Below are 21408 nucleotides of genomic sequence, written 5' to 3'. Positions count from 1 at the left end.
GCTAGTATGCCAACAGAATTATGCCTAAGATTTACTCTACACAAGTGTAATCTTGCAGCTTGCAAACCAATTGTAAAGTTTGCTTCATCAATGGAATTAATATAGTTTGATTTTTTTTATCAACAGCCTATTTATTAGAGTATACAGGTATTTAGTAACAGTGCTACAACCCAGGATGAGCTTAGTTCTTCTCCTCACTTGTCTCACTTGTAGCCAGACCCAAGTCAGTCTCTTCAAAAGCTATATTAAAAAGCCAGGTTCTGCACAGTTCTAACTTCCCTGAGCCAACTTCAGAGCCAAGCTAAGTAACACTCTCTCTTTTCATTCTGGGGCATCATTGGCACACAGCCAGCAAGTGGACAACTCTGACAAACCCAGCCTAGCCTATTTTTTTTACACTACAAGAAACACCTGACCAGCAAGTTTTAAGAAGATTACTTTACTGGCCATATACAATTTCTTGTATTAGGAATTTGTCTTTTCACCCCAACTTGTTCTCCATGAGACACACAGATAGGGAGAGAAGCCTGGGGTCAGAGTGCTGGGTCAGCCATTTATACAGAACCCCTGAAGCAGTTGGGGTTAAGGACCTTGGTCAGGGGCCCACAGAGTAGGATTCCTCTGCCAGTCATGAGATATGAACTGGCAACCTCCCAGCCACACGTGCAGAGCCTTAGCCACAGAGCCACCGCACCGCCCAATGAGTACAGACTACCATTTTATTATATTCATATTATCACCTTGAGATTTAAAGCTGAGCTTAACTTTGATAATGTTTAGTTCATGACACTAAATGAATTTTTGCTTGACTTTGAGAATATGAATGTGATTGATTATGTGACTGATTTAAATTATTAGGAAGACAAAAACAAATGTTATAATTTAGTGTTTGATCTTGATGTTATTAATGTATGCAAAATATTACTCATAAACAGAAGCTGACATTCTATAGTTGCCTGCTATTAATCTCTTTATCTGAAATATGAATTTAACTTCACTGTCCCAGTTCTTACTCTTTTCTTTGTACTGTACATGCTGATATAGGGTATGTTTTTTAAAACAGGGACTATATGTAGAAGAAAGTAAACGTAAGTCTAAAAAGCCATCAGATCAACTAAAGAAATCAGTTAGCATTAGCAATTAAGAACTGAGATGGAACCAGAAATCCAGAAGACACCAGGGTCCACTAAGACTAGAACTCAGTACCACTGCACTAAACCATAGAATCCTGCCAGAGTCTGAATCCAGTATATCCAAGTTGAAGAGTATTGTAAAACATGTAGTATTTATTATAAATTATTGCATTGGCATAGCACTTATTATTCCAAAGGATCCCAAAGAGCTTTGCAAACAGTGAAAGTTAGGTCAATGGAGTTAACATCCCTCATCTTATGAACACTGTCATGGGATCTTTAAGAATGATCTTTAAGATAATTAGGATCTTTAAGTAGATCTTTAAGATGTTTACATAGTCAGGGTCTTTGGTTTAGAATCTCATTCAAAGGAGAGCAACTACTCTTAATTTCACAATACTATTTTTTTTAAATGGAAACTGGTGGCTCAAAAGTTAAATTAGAAAATTATATACTGTGCACAACAGAGTGTTTACTAGTTTCTTAGTTTTTAATGCAAAACAATAACTATTTTTTCACATAAGGGTTGAAATGTTGTATGATCATTTCTAGCAGGTGAAAAATCACCATGGAGATCTCCAGTTTGAGAATTGTATATATTTATATCACGCACAGACAAAACCTGATCAAAGTTGACAAGACATTCTGGTGTTCTGAATCAGTGCACACCCAGTCACACTTTATTGCTCATATAATACACTTTAAAATTTAAACAAGCTTTGGATGGTGAATAACAGACTGTCGAATGATTCAGATGGCTTCCATTGCATAAAAAGTGAAAGGGGATCAAAGAGGGAGAACAAATCAAAGTTCTTATAAAAAGGTGGAAAACATTATTTAAATAACAGGTGACATAGATCACCAGTTTCCAAAGCACTGGTTTCACTGGGAATACAAATCACATTTAGTAGCTGTAAAATATAATGAACATTTTTTACTCAAAATATTTATTCTTTCTAGTTCTTTCTGCTTCCTACAAAAAGTTAAATTCATGGAATAACCTAAGCGGTACAGAAGTTCATAGTTCTTGGGGTCCTGAGGTTGAGTTTGACTGTGACATTACAAACAACATGGGCAAATTAGCTAGCCTTGCCTATTCAATTGCTAAAAGGTTATTCATTAGATATTACTGATTCTGAAAAACACAATAGGTGGATAATATACTCTGGACCCTGGGTGACAGGGTCACAACAGCTGGGCTCTTTCATAGACTTTCGTAGTCTTATAGCCTACAAGAAGCACTTGGATGCAATGGAAACACCTTCAACCTTTGTACAGGTGTGCGATTACTTCAGATTAATTTAAATCAGATTGCAATGGATTTCTTCAGCCTCTCACCAACCAAAACCAGGCAACTGTACTTCCAAATCACAGTCCAACTCTCAATAAATTCTTGCTCAGTACTGTGAATCTGCCTCCAAATGGCCGATGTGCAACTGTGGAAACTAGCACATGCTGATTTTAAAATAATCACCAGACCAATCAGCTTCCTTTGACTGGTCATGTTACTAAGAGCTGCAGGTTATTCCCCACAGCCTGTTGGGGACTGTGGCTCAGGCCTCCTCCTCCTGTCATTGTTCCATATTGAACACATCAAATCAAATCAAAATCAAATCAAAGTTTATTTATCAAATGCACAACAATACAGCGTGCAGCAGTAGTTGCTGGCAAAGAAATATCTTTAGCCATGAGTTACACATGAGCTATAACCTGGGACTTATTGGAGTTCACCACTACAGTATATCAGGTGGGGCTGAGGCCATCAAAGGTAGATTCTAGAGGTCAAAGAGATTCAATGTTTGTATGATTTGAAAGATTTTTTAGTTAACTTTGTGAGCAATTTGGAGAAGATTTGGAATTTTATACCCAGAAGGTAAGATTTTAAGGTTATGCTTCCAGATGCTTTACCTTCGTAGAAACCTTGATTCTGTTTTCTGCAAAAACACTTTTGTTTTGGGACTATGCATTTTTAAGAGGAATCTGAGGTAGAATCTGAGGTAGAATCTGAAAGAGCAGTTTAAGCTTCTTTGTGCTTGTGTTGCGTGGCTTTTCTGCAAAGACAAGTATTGCTTTGATCCATCTCTTCAGTGTCAATCCCCTATACAGTACCTAGCTACTTTGCTCCCATTTGATGCTGTACTAGTCTTTTTGATGTTCCCACTATATCGACTATTTACCATAAATGGAGTAACAAGGTTTTTTGCCTTCTGTGTTCACAAGACAGTTAGGAAGGAAAAAAAACGAGAAGGTTCTACTTACTGCATTTTCAAGCCTCACCTGGTTGCCACAAACTTGTGATCACAATGTGGCACACATGATGTACATCACATAGACACACAGTAGCATTTACACACGGACCAATAGCCACGAGACAGACTGCTGTTGTAAAGAACTGCCGCTGTTACAATGTACTAACCTGAACTTGGATTTGGAGATCCTATTTCTGGAACAAAAAACAGAATGGATTATACATACAACAGGACATTACAGAAGACTGCTTCAGAAAACAAAACAGAAGACAATTGCAGGAACAACAGTAAACAGTGGAGGTCAATCACAGAGGAGTAACATTTGTCTGTACTCATGAAACCTCAGAACTTCAGCTGTGAGTCCTTTCCTAATAGCATGGTAACTCTTGTTGGCCTGAGAGACATTTTGAGAATGTATTTATTTTTTGCTTGTTAAGTGGCCTGCGTCTCCTTATTCAGCTTTCTCACAGAACTATTCACCACTTACAAAGTATTTTCATAACTAATGTTTTTCTTAACGTTAATATATTAATGTATTCAGTGTGGACCAGATGCAGTAGGATGATCATGATCCAAGGAACTGACACAGGTACCAAAGCAGGACACAGTCACTCCTGAGGTAGAAATTGTGTTGCAAAGAACCGATATAATGAGTTGCAATATTTTTCCTCTTGAAACTGGGACATAACGTTATATCATGCATTAATATTGTTTTGACTTTTCTACTGTAGAGTAAAGTCCTCAAATCTGCCTAAGGTCACATTCCAGTTTTAAGGTACAGGTATGACTGAATGCTCATACAGTTTAAAATGTCTTCAGTAACTGAGTTACTTTGTACAAGTGAGAAATCTACAATCTGTTAAACTACTGCAAGAAAACCAACCCATAAAAGAGCCATTGCTTTAGCTTCCCTACATTCTGAGAAAAAAAATAGAGACTGACACGATAACTGAGAGTCCTGGTAACAACCCTCATGTTCTCCTTATATACTATGTATACTATATACTTTTTAAAGCTGTTTTATAATGCAAAGCACAATCTCATACTACTTAAGTGTAAAGGTCCTGTCATAACACATAGATGATTCCTATGGTTTTTATTATGGATTTCCATACTTGAGCCCTTATCTGGTGACCACTGAAATATCATTACTTACTAGGTAAATTATTTATATTTATTATTTTGTTCACCAATGCAAGTCACTTCTGGTCCTCCTATTCTATGACATCTTAGCAGAAAAGACTGTCATTAACAAAGTCTTTGATCTCTGCAATGTTTCCAGGGTACATAAGGACATCTATTTACTATAAGTAAATACAGTACAGTAGATATCCTTTTCGATGTGTATATTTTTGCTGCAATAACAAAAAATCATTAACAATGTATTCACATTTTAAGGGTTGTTTTGGTAATCTAACCCATGACAGAAGAGCTTCTCCAGTTAAAGAAATAACTGTTGATTAATTAGCTTTTCATTTTTTGTGTGAGGAATAATCATGAAGTGAGACATGAGTCTCAAATAACCTAATTGGTTCACAGTGGTTAAGATGGCTTTTCAAACTTTACAATATAGGGGGTTATTGAATGTTCACATTATAAAAAAATATGTTATAAGTTGTTTAAATGGAAAATATTTCCAAAATGCTAAGTGCTCACATATTTTGATAGTTTAAACTTTTTAAAAAAAAACTAGCAAATTATCAAACCTCTTTAGATTTAGGACATATTGCTTTACTGTGATATTTTGTGCACAGCAAAACTATATATGTCTAAAAGTGTCAAGCAAACCTTGGTATGATACTACAGTACATTCTCAGGGAGAAAGTGCTAAGAGCCCACAACCAGGCTTCATGCATGAATAGCAGTTATGGAACTGAGCACATTCATTGTAATAAAGATTGTCACTATTTTGGCTTATTCACAAAGACTCTATTCAAATGTACTGGTTCATGCACAATATAGAACACAAAAGCATACGGTCTGTTTTGAGCACATTTGATTGAAATGTTATGTAATATACAGTATTACAGTACACAGAAACATTAAGTGCATTAACATAATTTCAATGTAGGGAGGGGCGATATCAGTGTTCTGCAGCATATCGACCAAATCCACCTGCAGGGAAAATGTGTAAACTCATTCCCAACAAAGGGACGCTTAATTGCTCTGCCTTGTTTCAGAAAGACTCTTAATTACTCTGTTTCGTTTCAGATGAAATGCCAAAAAGCTATTTCTCCTGCTAGTACCTTTCATCTCCTTGCCTGAAAATGATGATTTTATTATTTGATGGTGGGCCTTTGCTGGGTAGTATTTACAGAAGTACTGTCAAAACTCATTAAACTCATTAGTACGTATGAGAGATGCTTATCCCTGCATGCACTTAGCTCAGGTGCTCACATACAACCACTGTAGGCTGTTTTGTGAGGCACACAGAGGTTGATCAGTGATACTCCTGTATGTCTTTAACTTTTTTCATTTGTTTTTATTACTCATCATACTGTATATCCTCCATACTGTATCTGGAATGATGAATGTTTCAGATAAGAATAATGACCGGCAGATTAATCCTTTGGCAACCATCTATGAGGGCCATTTAGCTTGAAACCCCATTGTGACATTTAGGAGAGTATGGACAAGAGGCATGTTTCCCAGTGTCATCAGTGCATATTGCCAGCAGCCATATCACTCTGCAACTTACAACTGGAAACCCACTGAAGCTATGCAGATGTGAGCCTGGTCTGTACCTGGATGGGAGAACTCCTGGGAAAAACTAAGGTTGCTGCAGGAAGAGGTGTTAGTGGGGCCAGCAGGGGGTGCTCACCCTGTGGTCCATGTGGGTCCTAATGCCTCAGTATAGTGATGGGGACACTATACTATACTATCTCTGTGGTCATTAAAACAAATCCCAGGGTGTTTCTCAAAAAGAGTAGGAGTGTAACCCCGGCGTCCTGGCCAAATTTCCCATTGGCCCTTACCAATCATGGCCTCCTAATAATCCCTATCTATGAATTGGCTTCATTACTCTGCTCTCCTCCCCACTGATAGCTAATGTCAGGTGAGCGTTCTGGTGCAATATGGCTGTCGTCACATCATCCAGGTGGATGCTGCATATTGGTGGTTATGGAGGGGAGTCCCCATTACCTGTAAAGTGCTTTCAGTGGAGTGTCCAGAAAAGCGCTATATAAATTTAAGGAATTATTATTATTGTAGTAGTCATGGCTGCACTGAAAGTCCTTAAGACCTGACCTATAAATGACTTCCCTTTCCCAGTGGCAATCTGCTAATTGTGCACCACAGTCACAGTCAGCTAGTGACATGACCCACACCATTGTTGGAGAACTATATTCACAACATATTTTTTTTTTCTTTCCTTTTGGATGCAATAAGCCTATAGCCCCAGTAAGAGAGATAGAGAAGCAACTACATCTTTCCTGGTTCTGGCCCATATTGCTGTAGGTTCTTTTTGTTGTCCAGGTTAGCTACAGCATGAAGCAGGCTCTATGATACTGTGTCTGTCATAAATTGTTCCATTTAGAAAGCCAAAAATTAGTTTAAGCACAATTTAAACTTTGTAAATTTGTATAAAAATGAATGGTAGTCTTTTGAAATGAGGCATCTATAATTATATTAACTTTACTGTAAAATTGATTATCTCCTGAATACAATATTTTGATGGAGTCTGGTTCTGACCATGGTTAACTGGAAATTGGCAGGGTGTCCTGTGCAGTCTTACTGTACAGTATGTACAGTACAATCCTGATGTAGAGTGTTTAGAAAGCCGAGATCTGCCAAAGCCTGCTGAATCAGACAGCAAAGTCTGAAGGTCTTTAAAAAGAAATGGGATTTGTAAACAAAACAACGAAAAACGATACATACAAGAAGTACAGAGCACAAAATGGGTATCAATACATTTATAGTTGAAATACGGAGGAAAATCGTTTTTCCTTGGCTTGGAAGAGGTCAAGCCTTACAGAGAGCATGGCAAAATTCCTGATTGGGGAAAATCTGTGAGAGGTTGCAGAAAACACTTGAACAGCTGTGGGGCAGAGCGGTTTAAATTTAGAGGCCTTTTCACATTGTTTATGAAGATACTTGGGTTTTTCTATTTCTAATTCATATTACTTTGCCATCAGTCAGCTCACATTGAAATGGTGACTTTCTGAAGACGAGGAGAGATTTTGCACTTTAAAGCATTGTTGTTTAATAATACCGTAGCCTCTGGGAAAAAAATAAGTTTTTAAAATAATCTGTTTAAAAACAAGCTGGTACATCAAAGCAAAGTTGTTCATACTTCCTTTCTCAATGCATCTCCTATATTTTATATACAATATGACATATATTGTAAATGCATTATGTAATTATTACTTTAGCAATGTGCAAAACTGTTAATGTGTTTGGAATATTAAGATAAGATAAGATCACTTTATTGGCCATATACAATTTCTTGTATTAGGAATTTGTCTTTTCTCATACACCAACTTGGTCTCCATGAGACACACAGACAGGGAGAGTAGCTTGGGGTCAGAGTGCAGGGTCAGCCATTTATACGGCAGCCCTGGAGCAATTGGGGTTAAGGGCCTTGCTCGGGGGCCCAACAGAGTAGGATTCCTCTGCCAGCTGCAGGATACGAACCGGCAACCTTCCAGCCACAGGTACAGATCCTTAGCCACAGAGCCACCACACTACAATATTGCCAGTATTGCAGAGTAGCTACTGTACACGTTTCAAGATATATAATTTCACATAAGAGTAATAGGACTGAAGCAGTAATTACAGTATGAATGTACTTTTTCATAACATGTCATTTATTCTATATGTGTAAATTGCATATCTGAAGTTTTAATTAAATAAAGCAGTAAAATTGAATCTGGTGGCACTATTCTGCACATTCTTATTTTAGCCTGGAAAATGTTCATGTTTTGCAGCTCTGATCAGAAAAGATATGGTAGTATCATATACACTTATATGGCCCTAAAGAACATTCATAATTATTTAATAAATTATAATTGCATTTTTGCCTGCTTTTAGCTATAGCTTCCTATGGTTTATCTTCTTTGTGCTTTACTGCACTGGACCACAGGAATGTAATGACATATTATAATATTTGTTTCTAGGGAGTGTCTTATATAGTTTACCATGGTAGGAAAACACTGTGAGGGCATGCTAAGACCGTAGCAAATTATGGAAAAAATCTGGCAGAACTACAATAGAGAGAAAACACATTAATAATCTGAGTATGGTAGACTTTCATAAGGGCGGCTAGAGAAACTCACATACTGTATGTGCTGTATATTATTATTGCCACAAATCAGTAATTCCTAGACCTGTCTGGCTCTTCTACTCAAACATCTAAATACCTAGTGCTGGCTGGATCAACACCCTTGACTGACAGGAGAGAACCAGTACTGGTTTGACTCAAATGATGTCTTCTTTTTCCTTAGAGATTAGAAGCTCTACAAGAAGCTTAGCCCAGCAATCCTCCTCAGTATGTAGGAACTACAACAGGAACGTCCCTCCAACAAAGAAGGAGGAAAATCAGATGACAGCAAGAAATAATGATGACAACACAACTTACGCAAGCCGGGTGCAGCAGTTCTCTCCTTCCATCTCTCCTCCAGGCACGTTGTCCGTGTTCACTGACTCAGTTTCACTCGTGGGCATGCTCACTGTTGGGAGTTGATTAAAAGGGGAGCAGATGATTTACACAGACCAGTCAACATTATGAAAAAAAGCATTATTACAAGCTGGTTATTACCTTGACCTTTGCAGCTCAAATTAATAAACAGTCTTGGGGAAAGAGGTATTCTATCTGATCCCTAATTTTTTGGCAAGAGGAGTAACTTTTCATTTCAATATTAAGAAAAGACCTCAGTTTGACTGTTTTTTGCAGAACTCCCAGTGTGCTGTTGTTTATAAAGAGTTCCATTTACTTGACCATTTAGTTTTTTCATATTGTGACAAATCTGCAAAAATGTGCCATTTGTTCATTGTTGGCCATTTTCAGAGTGCTTTGACTTGGCAGAGTTTGGCTACTTTCTCTCTCTTACAGTGTTCCCAACTTTTACTCTCAAAATAATAAAGAACCCTTGAATCACAAGCTTTAACAAAAGTATTTTTCTCCTAAATCTCCTAAATATACAGGCCTTCTTAAGAGTCCATCAATTTATAGATTGTAGTGCAGTAAATACAATGTTTCCTTAAAGAGATCTGAATAAACTGAAAAACTAATATTTTATACCAGCTTCCAAGACTTTGCACCATGTTGTTCATAGTCCAGTTATCTAAAAGGAGGCCAGTTTCGTCTTTGAAAAGTTTGAAAAATTGGCAACACTGATTGGGCAAAAACAAGCAAGATGAAGAGAAGGAAAAGCAAAACTTTGCCTAGCTGGGACATTTTCTCCTTGAACAAAATGAGACACAGCTTTTTATACCAAAAAACATCAATGAGTTTGACTGTCAAAAAAAGATGAACGCACACTTTTACATATCTCTCCGACCTTTAATAACCTAAAATTAAAATAAAGCTCACTATTCATTGCAAAAGAAACTTATTTAGGCTAATTAAAGACTAAAATTAAATCTCAGCCAACTATAAATCTCTATGGTAGCCAAAGCATGCAATTCCACAGCTAGATGAGAGAACATGCAACAGATAGCACTGAAAAGCTCTGACTTGCTACATACAGTAGTTCTTCATCATGCTGCATCTATCTTATTTTGTTGGTAACATATTGTTTGCAAAACCACATTTCTGTCCGAGTACTGCTGCAGAATTGTACAATTGCAAACTGGAAGGAGATCAGCATACAAGATGACATGAACTGAAATTAGAGAAAAGGGTACTGCAATAGAAAAAGGAAACTACTGGAAAATACTGTAACTAATGGTTAACTTCTTTGTATGGCAACTGAGAAATCTGAAATCTGACAGCTTGGTTAGAGAAATACCAAGACAAACTGGAAAACAAAAATAGAGGAGAATGTGCTCTGATTCCAAAAAAATGGATTGTGGTTGAAATTCATAAATACTGATAGTACAGTCCCCAAAATATCTATCCTGTTGTTAATCCTGAAGACTTTTTAAAACAGTATAACAGAGCCAACTAGTGTCAAAATTCTCAACTGAAGAAAGGAGTTCAGCTGAGCCCCCAAAGTAGGGGTACATTTTAACTAAACCAACTTTGCAAAGTAACTTACGCTGTTTTTCCGTAGCAATTTGAAAACAATTCTACTTGTGTGTGGGACAATGACAGTTTTTCAGTCATTTGGGAATATACAATAAATGTTAATACATATGTTGTAAAATTTTCCATGTGCCCTTCTCCCTGTTAATGCATGAAGTAGATTAAATCAGAGCCTTGACATACTCACAAATCACAAAATAAGCTCTTGATGGCAGCTTTCTGTTTTGTAAATAATCCTTTTACTAGAATACAGAAGTGTTGGAATAGGATCCTGGAATTTACAACTGAATTTTTGGTTGAAGTTCTAAGTTGGTACTAAATGATCTGCTAATATTTGTTACTCGTGTTTTATTAGGTGGATAATTTCACTGCACGGGGTTTAATTCTTATTGTATAAACCATGTCAGTATATCACATACACTTCTGTTTTAAATTCCTATTTTCTGAATTCCCCTTGGTGCTCAAGGGGATGCTAAATAAATATTCAGTACTCTGTTAAGGCACACAGTATTTACAAACATATTCAGTCTGTCAAAACAAAATGATATACTGTAATCTTTTTTACTGCCTGCTAAATTACAGTCTCACAAAATGAAAATTCTAAAACGGTGATTTATTAACATCTGAGCAAAACGCTGTTTAATGGAATGAAAAATAACAAAAAATAGGACTGTAGTTAAGTCCTATAGATCAATTTAAAAGTCTATATTTCTGTTTTTTCATTCTTTGAACTGTCAAAATTTTCGAAGGTGTACTTAAATCAGTAATGAACGTCACAATGACTTTTCAAAATTCAATAAAATTTAATTAACAGGGAAAAGCCTGTTAAACAAATTGAATAGTTGCTCCTTATTTACTCAAATTTGACAATGAGACAGATGTTAATTACTGCAGAACAATTGTAAAAAGGTATAATTCAACAAAGAAATCCAGAATGCTGCAGGTGAGTCAGAGAACATATGCAGTAAACATTCATGGCATTACAGACCAATGAGTATTGACAGCAAATAATTTCATTGCAGGAGCGAAATAACACATCCAGCAAACAAGAACCTTTCTTAACCTTTCTTTCTAAGGCACATTCTGACCTTAAAAGGCTTTATTTTAAAGAGAAGTGGAAATAATGCCAGGGACAACATACTTTTTATTAATCTGAAAATTAATTTAAGTGCTGTAGTATGGAAGGCATTGATCAAGGCCTTATTGACCTTTTTCACAAAGTCTTATTGATCAAGGTTTATCATCTGCTACACATGAGGTATCAGAGTAAACACACAGAAAAAAAGGTCTTGGTTTAACTTTGCACCTTTTGCTCCCAAACCTTGAAGACAGCATCAATTTGAGCAGGGTTATTGCAAAGGCTGTGTCCCAGCTCAATATCCATAATCTCAGAAAATCTTTTCCAAGGGAAATCACAGATCTCACTCAGAGCAAAGGATGAATTAATTTTGTATTTTGAAAAAAAACCTTGCTGTTATCTTTTGGATAATATTCTTTTGGATCATGTGAAGTGGGGCAGAATTTTGCTCCAGGACAAATATGTGTCACTTTTTTATTTGTCAATATTTCAAGACAGTACACTTCACATCAGAGACATTACATAAACATTACTGAATTGAGCGTCTCCGAACTGCCTCAGATAGTGAGCTTGCAGGGAAAATTTTCTCGGTCCAGAGCATTAGCTCTGTTCTGATCTTTGGATTTAAATTGTAAAATGTATTCACATAAATATTGGAAGAAATCAGGTAATTCGTCTTCACCTGTCTAGTGCTAGATGGAAGGTTGCTTGTTGTGATAAGAGCTAATAAAGAAAACGACTAGTAATTTTAAACTATGGGTACATAAAAATATAGCTGGGGGAAATGCTGTACAAAGGTAACTAATTACTGTATACTGTATATAAAAAGGCATTGCATTGTATTGCTCAGGAACTGTTTTCTTTTTAAAAGAGAAAAAGCCACCTGAAAAAAAAAATCATACTGTATTTGGTTTCAATTGTGTTCTACTTGTGTTTTGAAATTCAGATTTTTATTTTAAATTAAACTGAAAACTTTTTTTTTTCTCAGTCAAATTGTAAATGATATTGTATGTGTAAAATCTAAGGGGTCAACTAATCTTTTCCCAAAAGCAATACAACTTTAAGAATCTTAAAGTAGTCTCTCCTCAATTATTGAAAATTAATTATATCCTTTATACAGAAAATGGAATTTCAGAATGTGAATATTCTCCTAAATGTTCACCAGACGCTTTCACTTTAACAGACAGATCACAATTTCACTTCTTTGAAATAGAAGTCTTTGACTTTAACTTTTCAGATTTAGTTGATTATTTTTATCATAAAACATTTTTAAAAAATAAAATTAAAGAATTTTCCTAGTAGGCCTTCTAACAGCGTGTAATGCAGTACAGTAAACAGAATTATAATGGACTATATGCATATCAGGATGATTAAGGCTCTTGACCAAATATGAAAAGGTCAGGTTAAAATCCCCTTAGTAGACATGTACATTGCAATTATGAACAAACTACTTTACCATGCCTGCTTTAGATAACCAATCTTTATTGATTAATGAATAATCTGTATAAATTTAGCTAATACATGGCACACAACCCAGGTAACTCCAATGCAAACCTGGATATCCCCTGATTGTCAGGAGCCATTTAGGAGTGCACACAGATCTCTGCACAATTTGTTTTTTCATTTTCGTTGTCTAAAAATCACACGACAGAACAAAAGGAATGAAGACATAATTCTGTGGAACTTGGATTGCTAGCATCCTGGATAGACAGTTCAAGCAAGAGTTAACCCGTGTTTCTGTGCAGTACAAATGATGTATGATTCTAACTTGATAAAAAATGGTAATCCAGACTACTGCAATGGAATACCAGTGGAGAAAATCAGATTTTGTTCTACTTACCCACAGATAATCTTAGATTTAAAAAATATAAACTTCCAATTAAAATATTTGTAATATGAAAGACATGCATTCACATATTCCAAATATTTTAAGTGGCCTTGCAGCGGTTAAAAAAGTCTCTGGTCTGAATAATATTTTAGAATAGGAGGTTTACATGCACGTCCATATTCAGAATATTAATTCAGGTTCTAAAGCTTACGTTTTACAATGTTTTTTTTATTATTGGAGTCCTGCTAGCAGGCTTTTAACATGGAAAAATAAGATTGCATCGAGTGCAAAGAAATCAAATATGGGAGCAACAAGCTTGAGTTTTTTAATCTTCATATCAAAGAACAGTGATGGCCATGCGCACGCACATGCCTTACGAAGGATAGCTGCTTTTTTCTTCACCGCCCCCCGGATGTACTGTAATCGATGGTGCTTCCCTGAAAACAAAAACGGCCTGCTGAAACTGTCATATTCATATCCACAGCTGATCGACTTACAAGAATGAGCTGTCACCCAACTCATACCTTACCAGACCTGTTCAGAAGTTAACCAGTTTCACAAAGCCCATGGCTTCCCCCAACGTCAGAAAATGGTTCATTTGAAATAGAGGGTATATTGAGGGTATTAAAGCCTTAAGTATGTTAGTGTCATAAGCACAAGAATAATATGCAAGGACATAATGCAAGCAATTACTTTCTATTTAGAACATTAAATTCTCACACAACAACGTCATGCACAAAGACACAAGATAAAATAGCTTGTCGACCAATATTGGTTTCAATGGTTTAGTAGCGTTCCCCCAGAAAGCAAGCTTTGTCATTTTTCAAATTGCATAAAGCAAACGGCAGCCTCAAATGAATATGCATGTGTTACAACACAGTTAATATAATTAATCACTTCCCAGCAGGTACCCAATAGGTACTGATATTGTGATAGAACGCCTAACAAATTCCAGCTGGAATTCCCAGGGAAGAATCATGCATTATGAGTGGCATAGCAACAATACTATACTGTATGTTTCACCTTTTTTGGTTGGATTTGATCGGGCATTCCTTTTTTGTATTGCTAAACAAAATAAGCAAATACATGAAAGAAATAAAATATGTACCTTTTTTGCTGAGCAACAAAATTTGTTTACACCCCAACATGGAAATCACACATAAATGACATAATTCTGGTCCTCCATTATTCTAATAGGTAATTGACTACATCATTAAAATACAGGAGTGATAAATCCTTCCTACAAAATCTTACAAAGTTTTTCAGATATTTTGGCCACATACTGTAACTTTGAAAGGAAGCATCACTGCCCTTTGCAACTGCTGTCAACCCCTCCAAATTTCCACTGAAATAATTTGAAGAAAGACAAGAAAGCAACAATGGATGATTACAGCTTTGTCTCCAAAGCACAATTCATGCCATTGTAAGAATATTCCAATAAACAGATTGTTTGAAAAATGGATCAATCTCAGCTGTGTTTTAAGGAGCAGAATTCCATTTGCTGTGTCGCACAACTGTACATGGGCCTTCAGGAATGTGTTGAGAAGTTGTTAAGCAACAGCGAAGGATACCTCTTGCTGAAATTATCAACAACAGATGAATGTAAAAGGTGCTAAGAAAGGGAGTGTATACAGTAGGAATTCCCAAAGCCAGTAAACAGTCCTTTCCCACATCTACTCAATTAGCCCTGAGGACTACAGGTTAGGGGGAGGTAATAGCCAGCTCAAGTCATATCTTATTGATCAAGGGGGCATAATAAAACACCCACAAAAATAGAAAGCAACACAGACACAACACAAAGTGACCAAAAGCCCAAGACAGTTTACATTTCCACCTGACAATAACCACATATTGAGGACGGCGGCACACAGACACTCTGAACATTTACCATGGGTGTCACTGGAGTGACTAAACCAAGCAAATTTTCCTCTCTTCTTGTCAAGCAAGTCGGCCAGGGTGATTCCTTCCACAAATAAGATGGGCAATGTCATTTGACAGACCTGAGCACTAATGGGTATTAGTGCATACACTCACACATATATAGTATTACCACATACAGTACACGTAACAAAAAATGCACAGGATGGAGTCACCTCTTCAGAATGTGACAGTCAATTTCTTAAAGAGTCCCTGTTCCAAGCAGGGTCTTTAAAGAAAGCCACATTCATACACAGGTCAGGACACAGCAAAAATACATGACTTGATCTCCCAAAACCATCCAAACTTCCCAGGATAAAGTGGGCTGGGGCCCTGGGTTTAATTCCTGGAGTGCAGTCTGTGTGGAGTTTGTATGTTTTCCCTGTGTTTGTGTGGGTTTCCTCTGAGTACTCTGGTTTCCTCCCACAGTCCAAAGACACACTGGTAGGTTAACTGGCTTCTAAGAAAATGGTCCTGGCGTGAGTATGTGTGTGCCCTGTGATGGACTGGTGTCTGGTCCAGGGTGTATCCCAACTTGTGCCTGTAGTGTAATTAAATGTAATTTATGTGAATATATCCCAATATCTCTGTTCACTTGATATCACTACGTTGAACATAGAATATATATTTTTGTTGTAATATGATCAATAAAATTCATGGGTAATTTATATTACACTTAAATATAACCCATAAATAGACTACATGTATTATTCATATTAATCTCAGGAACACATACAGTATAAAAATATTGATTTTTTGATGTTTTGATTTTTCTGTCCCATTACTTTTGGGGGGCACAGACCTTCTTTATCCACCACTGAAGTGGAGCATCTACAATATCTGGATAATAATTGATACCCACACAGAAATTAAAGTGGGAAAAGTGCTTCTTCAATTGAATTTAACGGTATGTATTGGATAGTTCAAATTACAGAGGTTTAGAGTGGAATTTAACAAAGACTAGTAAAATTCTTCTACTCTTTCAAAAAATGGCACACAGTGGGTTCTTTAATAGCTAAGAGGTCATGACCTCAGTTTAACAACTCACCCACAACCTTCCACACCATAGTGTCCCTGGCCACCATACTGAAGTATTGGGATGGTTTTCCTTAGAGATCTTCCATCCCAGATCTAATTAGGCCCACCCTTCTTCTGAAATCTGGATAGATTGTGCTACTGCTTTGTTTGGTTAATAGGACGATGTCTGTGAATTTCTCAAAACCGGTGGTTGTGACTGTTTAAAATTCTCTTCATAAGACTGTCAGTAAGATTAAAAACCTAATATAGAGAATTAAACTTGAAGAGTGTGGTTTTGGCAGAACATGACATATATTAATATGTTCACATACATTTTATACACTAAAAGGGATAAATTAATGCATACATTGCTTACATTTGATATTGAGAATTTTATTGAAAAGCAAAATAGAACCTAATTGCTATATGTAGCATTTATAGTGCTACATTAAAAGTTACTTCAGACAAAAACTTCAAAATGTGACCATATTCCAGATATACTGCATTGCAATTCAAGATACACAAGTATGGCTTTTAAATAAAACTGACTGGAATACTCAAAAATCCTCATGCTCACCTACTGTACTGTATGATGCTCATACCTATGTGATTTATTATTTTCCTATTCCCCACCTCACAACCTTTGTTCATCTGACTCTTGTCTTCTCTAAGCACACTAAGCTTGTTTACACTGTTTATGGGTAACAGGGCATTCTCTTGCTGTGGTCCAACATTCTGGAATTCTGTTCCCAAGGATACCCTACCCTGAGTGCAGAAAGGCTCAGAGAGGCTTTTTTTTTAAATCAGTGTCTGTGCATGCTCTATTTTCTAATGAACATGTATCTTCTGCTATACCTCTAATCACACACATTCCTTATATGCTTATTTTGTGATTTGCTATCTTTTTTGCACCTATTTTAAAGCTGTTTTGAAAAGCCACTTTTAAAAATACTATAAACTTTCTCCTTCTTATCCTTCTTATCGTTGTTGTTAAAAAGCATGCATTTAAATAACAGCTTTTCTGTTTTTAGACTTAGATATGTTTTTGCCTAACCAATTTGCTAAACTAAGTATACAAGTACTGGATTTTGATATTTACAGTAGATATTCAGAAGCCTTTGACAAAGTTTCCAAATAAAGATTAATTCTTAAATTACACTAAGTAGATATTCAATGAACCTATTGGAGGTATGAATTCAGGGTGTGTTTGGACTGAGAATTAGTAAATAAATAGAAAATAAACTATGGAAAAAGGGTAAATCCTCAAGTTAGGGTAAAATAATTAGTGGAGTAGCACAGGGATCTGTACGAGGACCACTATAATTTTATATCAATTATCCAGATTCTAGGAGAGTTAGTAAACTAGCCAAATTTTCAAATTCAAAATTATACCAAATTTAAATGGATGGCAAAAGAAAAAGAGGTAGAAAATGAAATTCAAAAAGATTTAGATAAACCTGGACAAACACCTGCAAAATGACTTTTAACGTAGACAAGTGCAGGGTTTTGCATGCATGTAAGGCCTCAGTTAGAATATTGTGTATAACTCTGGTCACTACGATATAGAAAAGATATTGCTGCTCAGAAATCAGTCCAGCGAAGACTTACAGTATCCAATAAATGAAGATGTTTAAAGGAATATCCTCAGCTGATATGCTAAAGAAACTGAAACAGGTACAGTATTTGATAAAAGTATTCAAAATCCTCAATGGCACTGCTGGCACAGCAAATTTCTTCAGAATAAACAGTGAAATGTGAATCAAAGGACATGAGTGGAAACTAAACAGCAGTTCATTTAAAACTGAGAAGACTTTGCTCAATGGGTTATGCGTGTATGGACCCAGCTACTCAGCAATATTGTTGAAGCAGATTCTTTCAAGAAACAAGTGAATAACATATTTGGATCAATTAACTACTACCTACTGAATGGAGTGGATGGGCCAAATTACTCTTTTCATTCGTAACTTATAGTATGTTTTATTTATCCTGAATTCAATATGATGTATTCTAGCTAAATAAAATAGTACAAAATCAGTCTAACAGAAGTTTATTAAAGCAATATGAGACATTTATGCAGTCTCTGTAGTAATTAGGTTTAAATCCTTCCTTAAACTTCATAACAAAGGCAGCAAACATACAATCAGATTTACAATGCAAGTAAACCTTCAGAAAACTCATACAAGTTGTCAGTTGAGTTAACCTGTAATTTCCCTGAAATCTCTCTAGTACTTCTTCACTTAGGAAAAAAAAAGCTCTGAACAACATCCGTTCGTACAATAATGGGTGCCAAGATAATTTCACGTTTGGAAGATACTGTAGGTGGATCAAACTAAATATGTTTTACTCTATTGCAAAAAGATTTTTTCTTATTATCTTGTGGAAGGTAAACACGGGAATTGAACAATTTCTATATTCTGGACTGTGTTTCTTGTGGAAGAAAATGAAGTAAAAAACATTTGATCACAGTGCTGAGTGTATCGCATTGCCTCATTGGTAATCTGAAGAATGCAAAATAAATGCATTTTATAACATAGTTAAATTCACAGCAGGTTTGGTGGTCCCTAGAAGAATGATTCGTTGCTTGAGATACTGTAAAAGCCCTGCAGATTTATTCATAATGACAATGAAATAGGAACAAAAAATCTCATATAGCAGAATGGGTTACAACCTGGTTATATTCTTATTACCTGGATACATATATTATGCTGTAATCACAATAGCTCTGTAAACAGAACAAAGTTAGTTTATCATAAATACTCAGTCATTCAGTTACGATGAAACAAGCTAATGAACATAAAGGGACATAATACTTAGCGTTAATGTGCCTAGATGATGAAACGACATTAAGGTTCCAAGCATAAACCTCAAAAGAAAAAAAAATATCAACTGTGTTCATTGGTGGAAGCTTGGGGGGCAGAGGGAAAGAGTTGAGGGTCAACACAGCACCAGTTGGATGCTAGCAGTGGGGGGAGCTAAAGGGGGAGCCAGCCCAACTCTGTGGCAGCTTGGATGGGAACCAGAGGGTGGGCACATGAGTAGGTAATCACTATGCAAAAGGAATCATGTTCCACTGCAGACTGATGCCATTGGGGTGAGGGGGAAATTTATGAGGTGAACCATAAAAAATACTGTACTGTACATTTGTTGATACTGTACATTTAATCCTTGATGTGATTCTTATCCTTTTAAATCTGTGAGTGAACAATCAACCATTTGTATCATGGGAGATCAATTCACCCATATATTATTACTCTTGTTGGTTTACTATGCATGTTTTGGTGTTGTATTAATTAATTGCATATTGTGTATTTAGAATATGTGGTGTGTGAGCCTGCCTGTTACTGCATTTGATTGATTCTTGTCAGCACTCAAGATACACTTGTAATTTACTATACCAATTTCAAATCCTTTTAGTAAATTAAAAATATATATATATCGCATTATTATACCATATTGAAGAAGAGTTCTACAAATTCAAGAAATCGTAACTGCTTGTACACAAGGAAGTAATTTCTACCCTTGAATACAGTAATACAACAATTTCATTATATATAATTTAATAATTACAGTTAATCTTTAGAGTGTAGCTACAGTATAAATACTATACTCCACCAACAATCCTGTACAGTAAACAGTTAGAGTAGTATAAGTTTGAATAGATATAATGTATTAGACATTATGCACATTTCATTTTTTATTAAATTAAAAACAATTAAAACATAATGTGATATCTGACTATTTTACTACTTAACGAGAATGGAAAATCTCAGACATGCAATTATTTTCTGCTTGGGAGCCCATGCATCATCTCAGCACTATGGGTTGATGTTCACAGTAGGCACACATTACAGAGCAACTTTTTTTTCCAATTAATAGAAGAAAAAAAAATAAAGCTTTAAAAACACCAAATATACCTTACATAAAAACAAACTGCTACACATACTTTAAAACTTGTATTATTTACCTGAAACACTAAACTACACTAGGCTATTACAGTATGTACACTATATACAGTACAGTACATGCAGTGGGTGCACACTCACACACTGTATGCTGTGAGCTTTGGGATTTATTTCTGTCAGTTTTATTGATAAAGAAAAAAACCCTACAACCTCTACAAACCAGACAGAATTTATTCCAAAGACAATAATTATGATATCCTAGAGAAAAGGGGTTTGCACTGAAAGTTAAGATTCAATTCAACCCTGTGTGTACAGGATACCTAATGGCTTTGTGCATGAAGTAACATTTATATCCAGTATAGAGAAAAGGTCTCTATAACTCATGGCATCTTCACCCCTTGTGAAATATAATAGGTTTTGCTCTCTTGTGGAGATAAATGACATCTCCTTGGCAATCCTATTATGAATCCTTTCCTCCCCCTCTCATGCTCATTTAGGCTCAGCACAGGATAGATGATAGAGAAACATGGGCCTCAGGCCTTTATAAGCCTGTATAAACGCAGCATTAGAGCTGTCTCAATGAACAATAAGAGACAGTGCAGCACTGCAGTGCTGATATACAAATGGTACCCTAAATATCTCCTCATATCATGAAATAACAACATCTGTCTGTGACCGAAAAGTTAATTAACAATACCTTATATCTATACGATGAGTCCTCCTGCTTCAGAGGAGGAAAAAAAGAGTCTTGTATAAATGTGTTATTTTCTTTTAAAAAAAAGGGCTAGAGGTAAATATGTTCTATCTATGTATTTCATTGCTGGGAGTTAAGGTAGACATCCACAAAAAATTAAATTAAATCACCTTTAACTGGTAAAAACGTGAAAAACAAAAAAATGACGCCTATGCCACAACTGAATTCCATTCCGATTTGAATTCCATACCGTGTCATTTATTATTTGCTACTGGAAGGAAATACCAAATACAACAGTGCACAGCCCAAATATTGTACATTAATAATTTGCCTGTTCTTAATAATATCTCTCTTGTTCCATGAGGCAGACTGTGTTAAGTATGAATATCTGTTCTGTGCTTTGGGCC

General features: G+C 35.9%; 1 protein-coding gene across 1 annotated transcript in view; it reads right to left on the bottom strand.

Annotated features, from left to right (window-relative positions):
• cacna1c (calcium voltage-gated channel subunit alpha1 C) overlaps positions 1 to 21408 on the bottom strand; it is a 414391-nt gene that overhangs the window by 71303 nt on the left and 321680 nt on the right. Inside the window, exons 12-14 of the mRNA XM_088922581.1 lie at positions 17358 to 17363; positions 15354 to 15370; positions 13392 to 13410 (exon numbers count right to left, since the gene is read on the bottom strand). Of these exons, the coding sequence (XP_088778707.1) occupies positions 13392 to 13410; positions 15354 to 15370; positions 17358 to 17363 (42 nt within the window). The remainder of the gene's footprint in view (positions 1 to 13391; positions 13411 to 15353; positions 15371 to 17357; positions 17364 to 21408) is intronic.

This window comes from Atractosteus spatula, chromosome 8, assembly GCF_055471065.1.
Source record: "Atractosteus spatula isolate fAtrSpa1 chromosome 8, fAtrSpa1.hap1, whole genome shotgun sequence".
In the NCBI taxonomy this organism is placed as follows: domain Eukaryota; kingdom Metazoa; phylum Chordata; class Actinopteri; order Semionotiformes; family Lepisosteidae; genus Atractosteus; species Atractosteus spatula.
The sequence above is the reverse complement of the archived record's forward strand: the minus strand, read 5'-3'. Positions and strand labels throughout refer to the sequence as shown.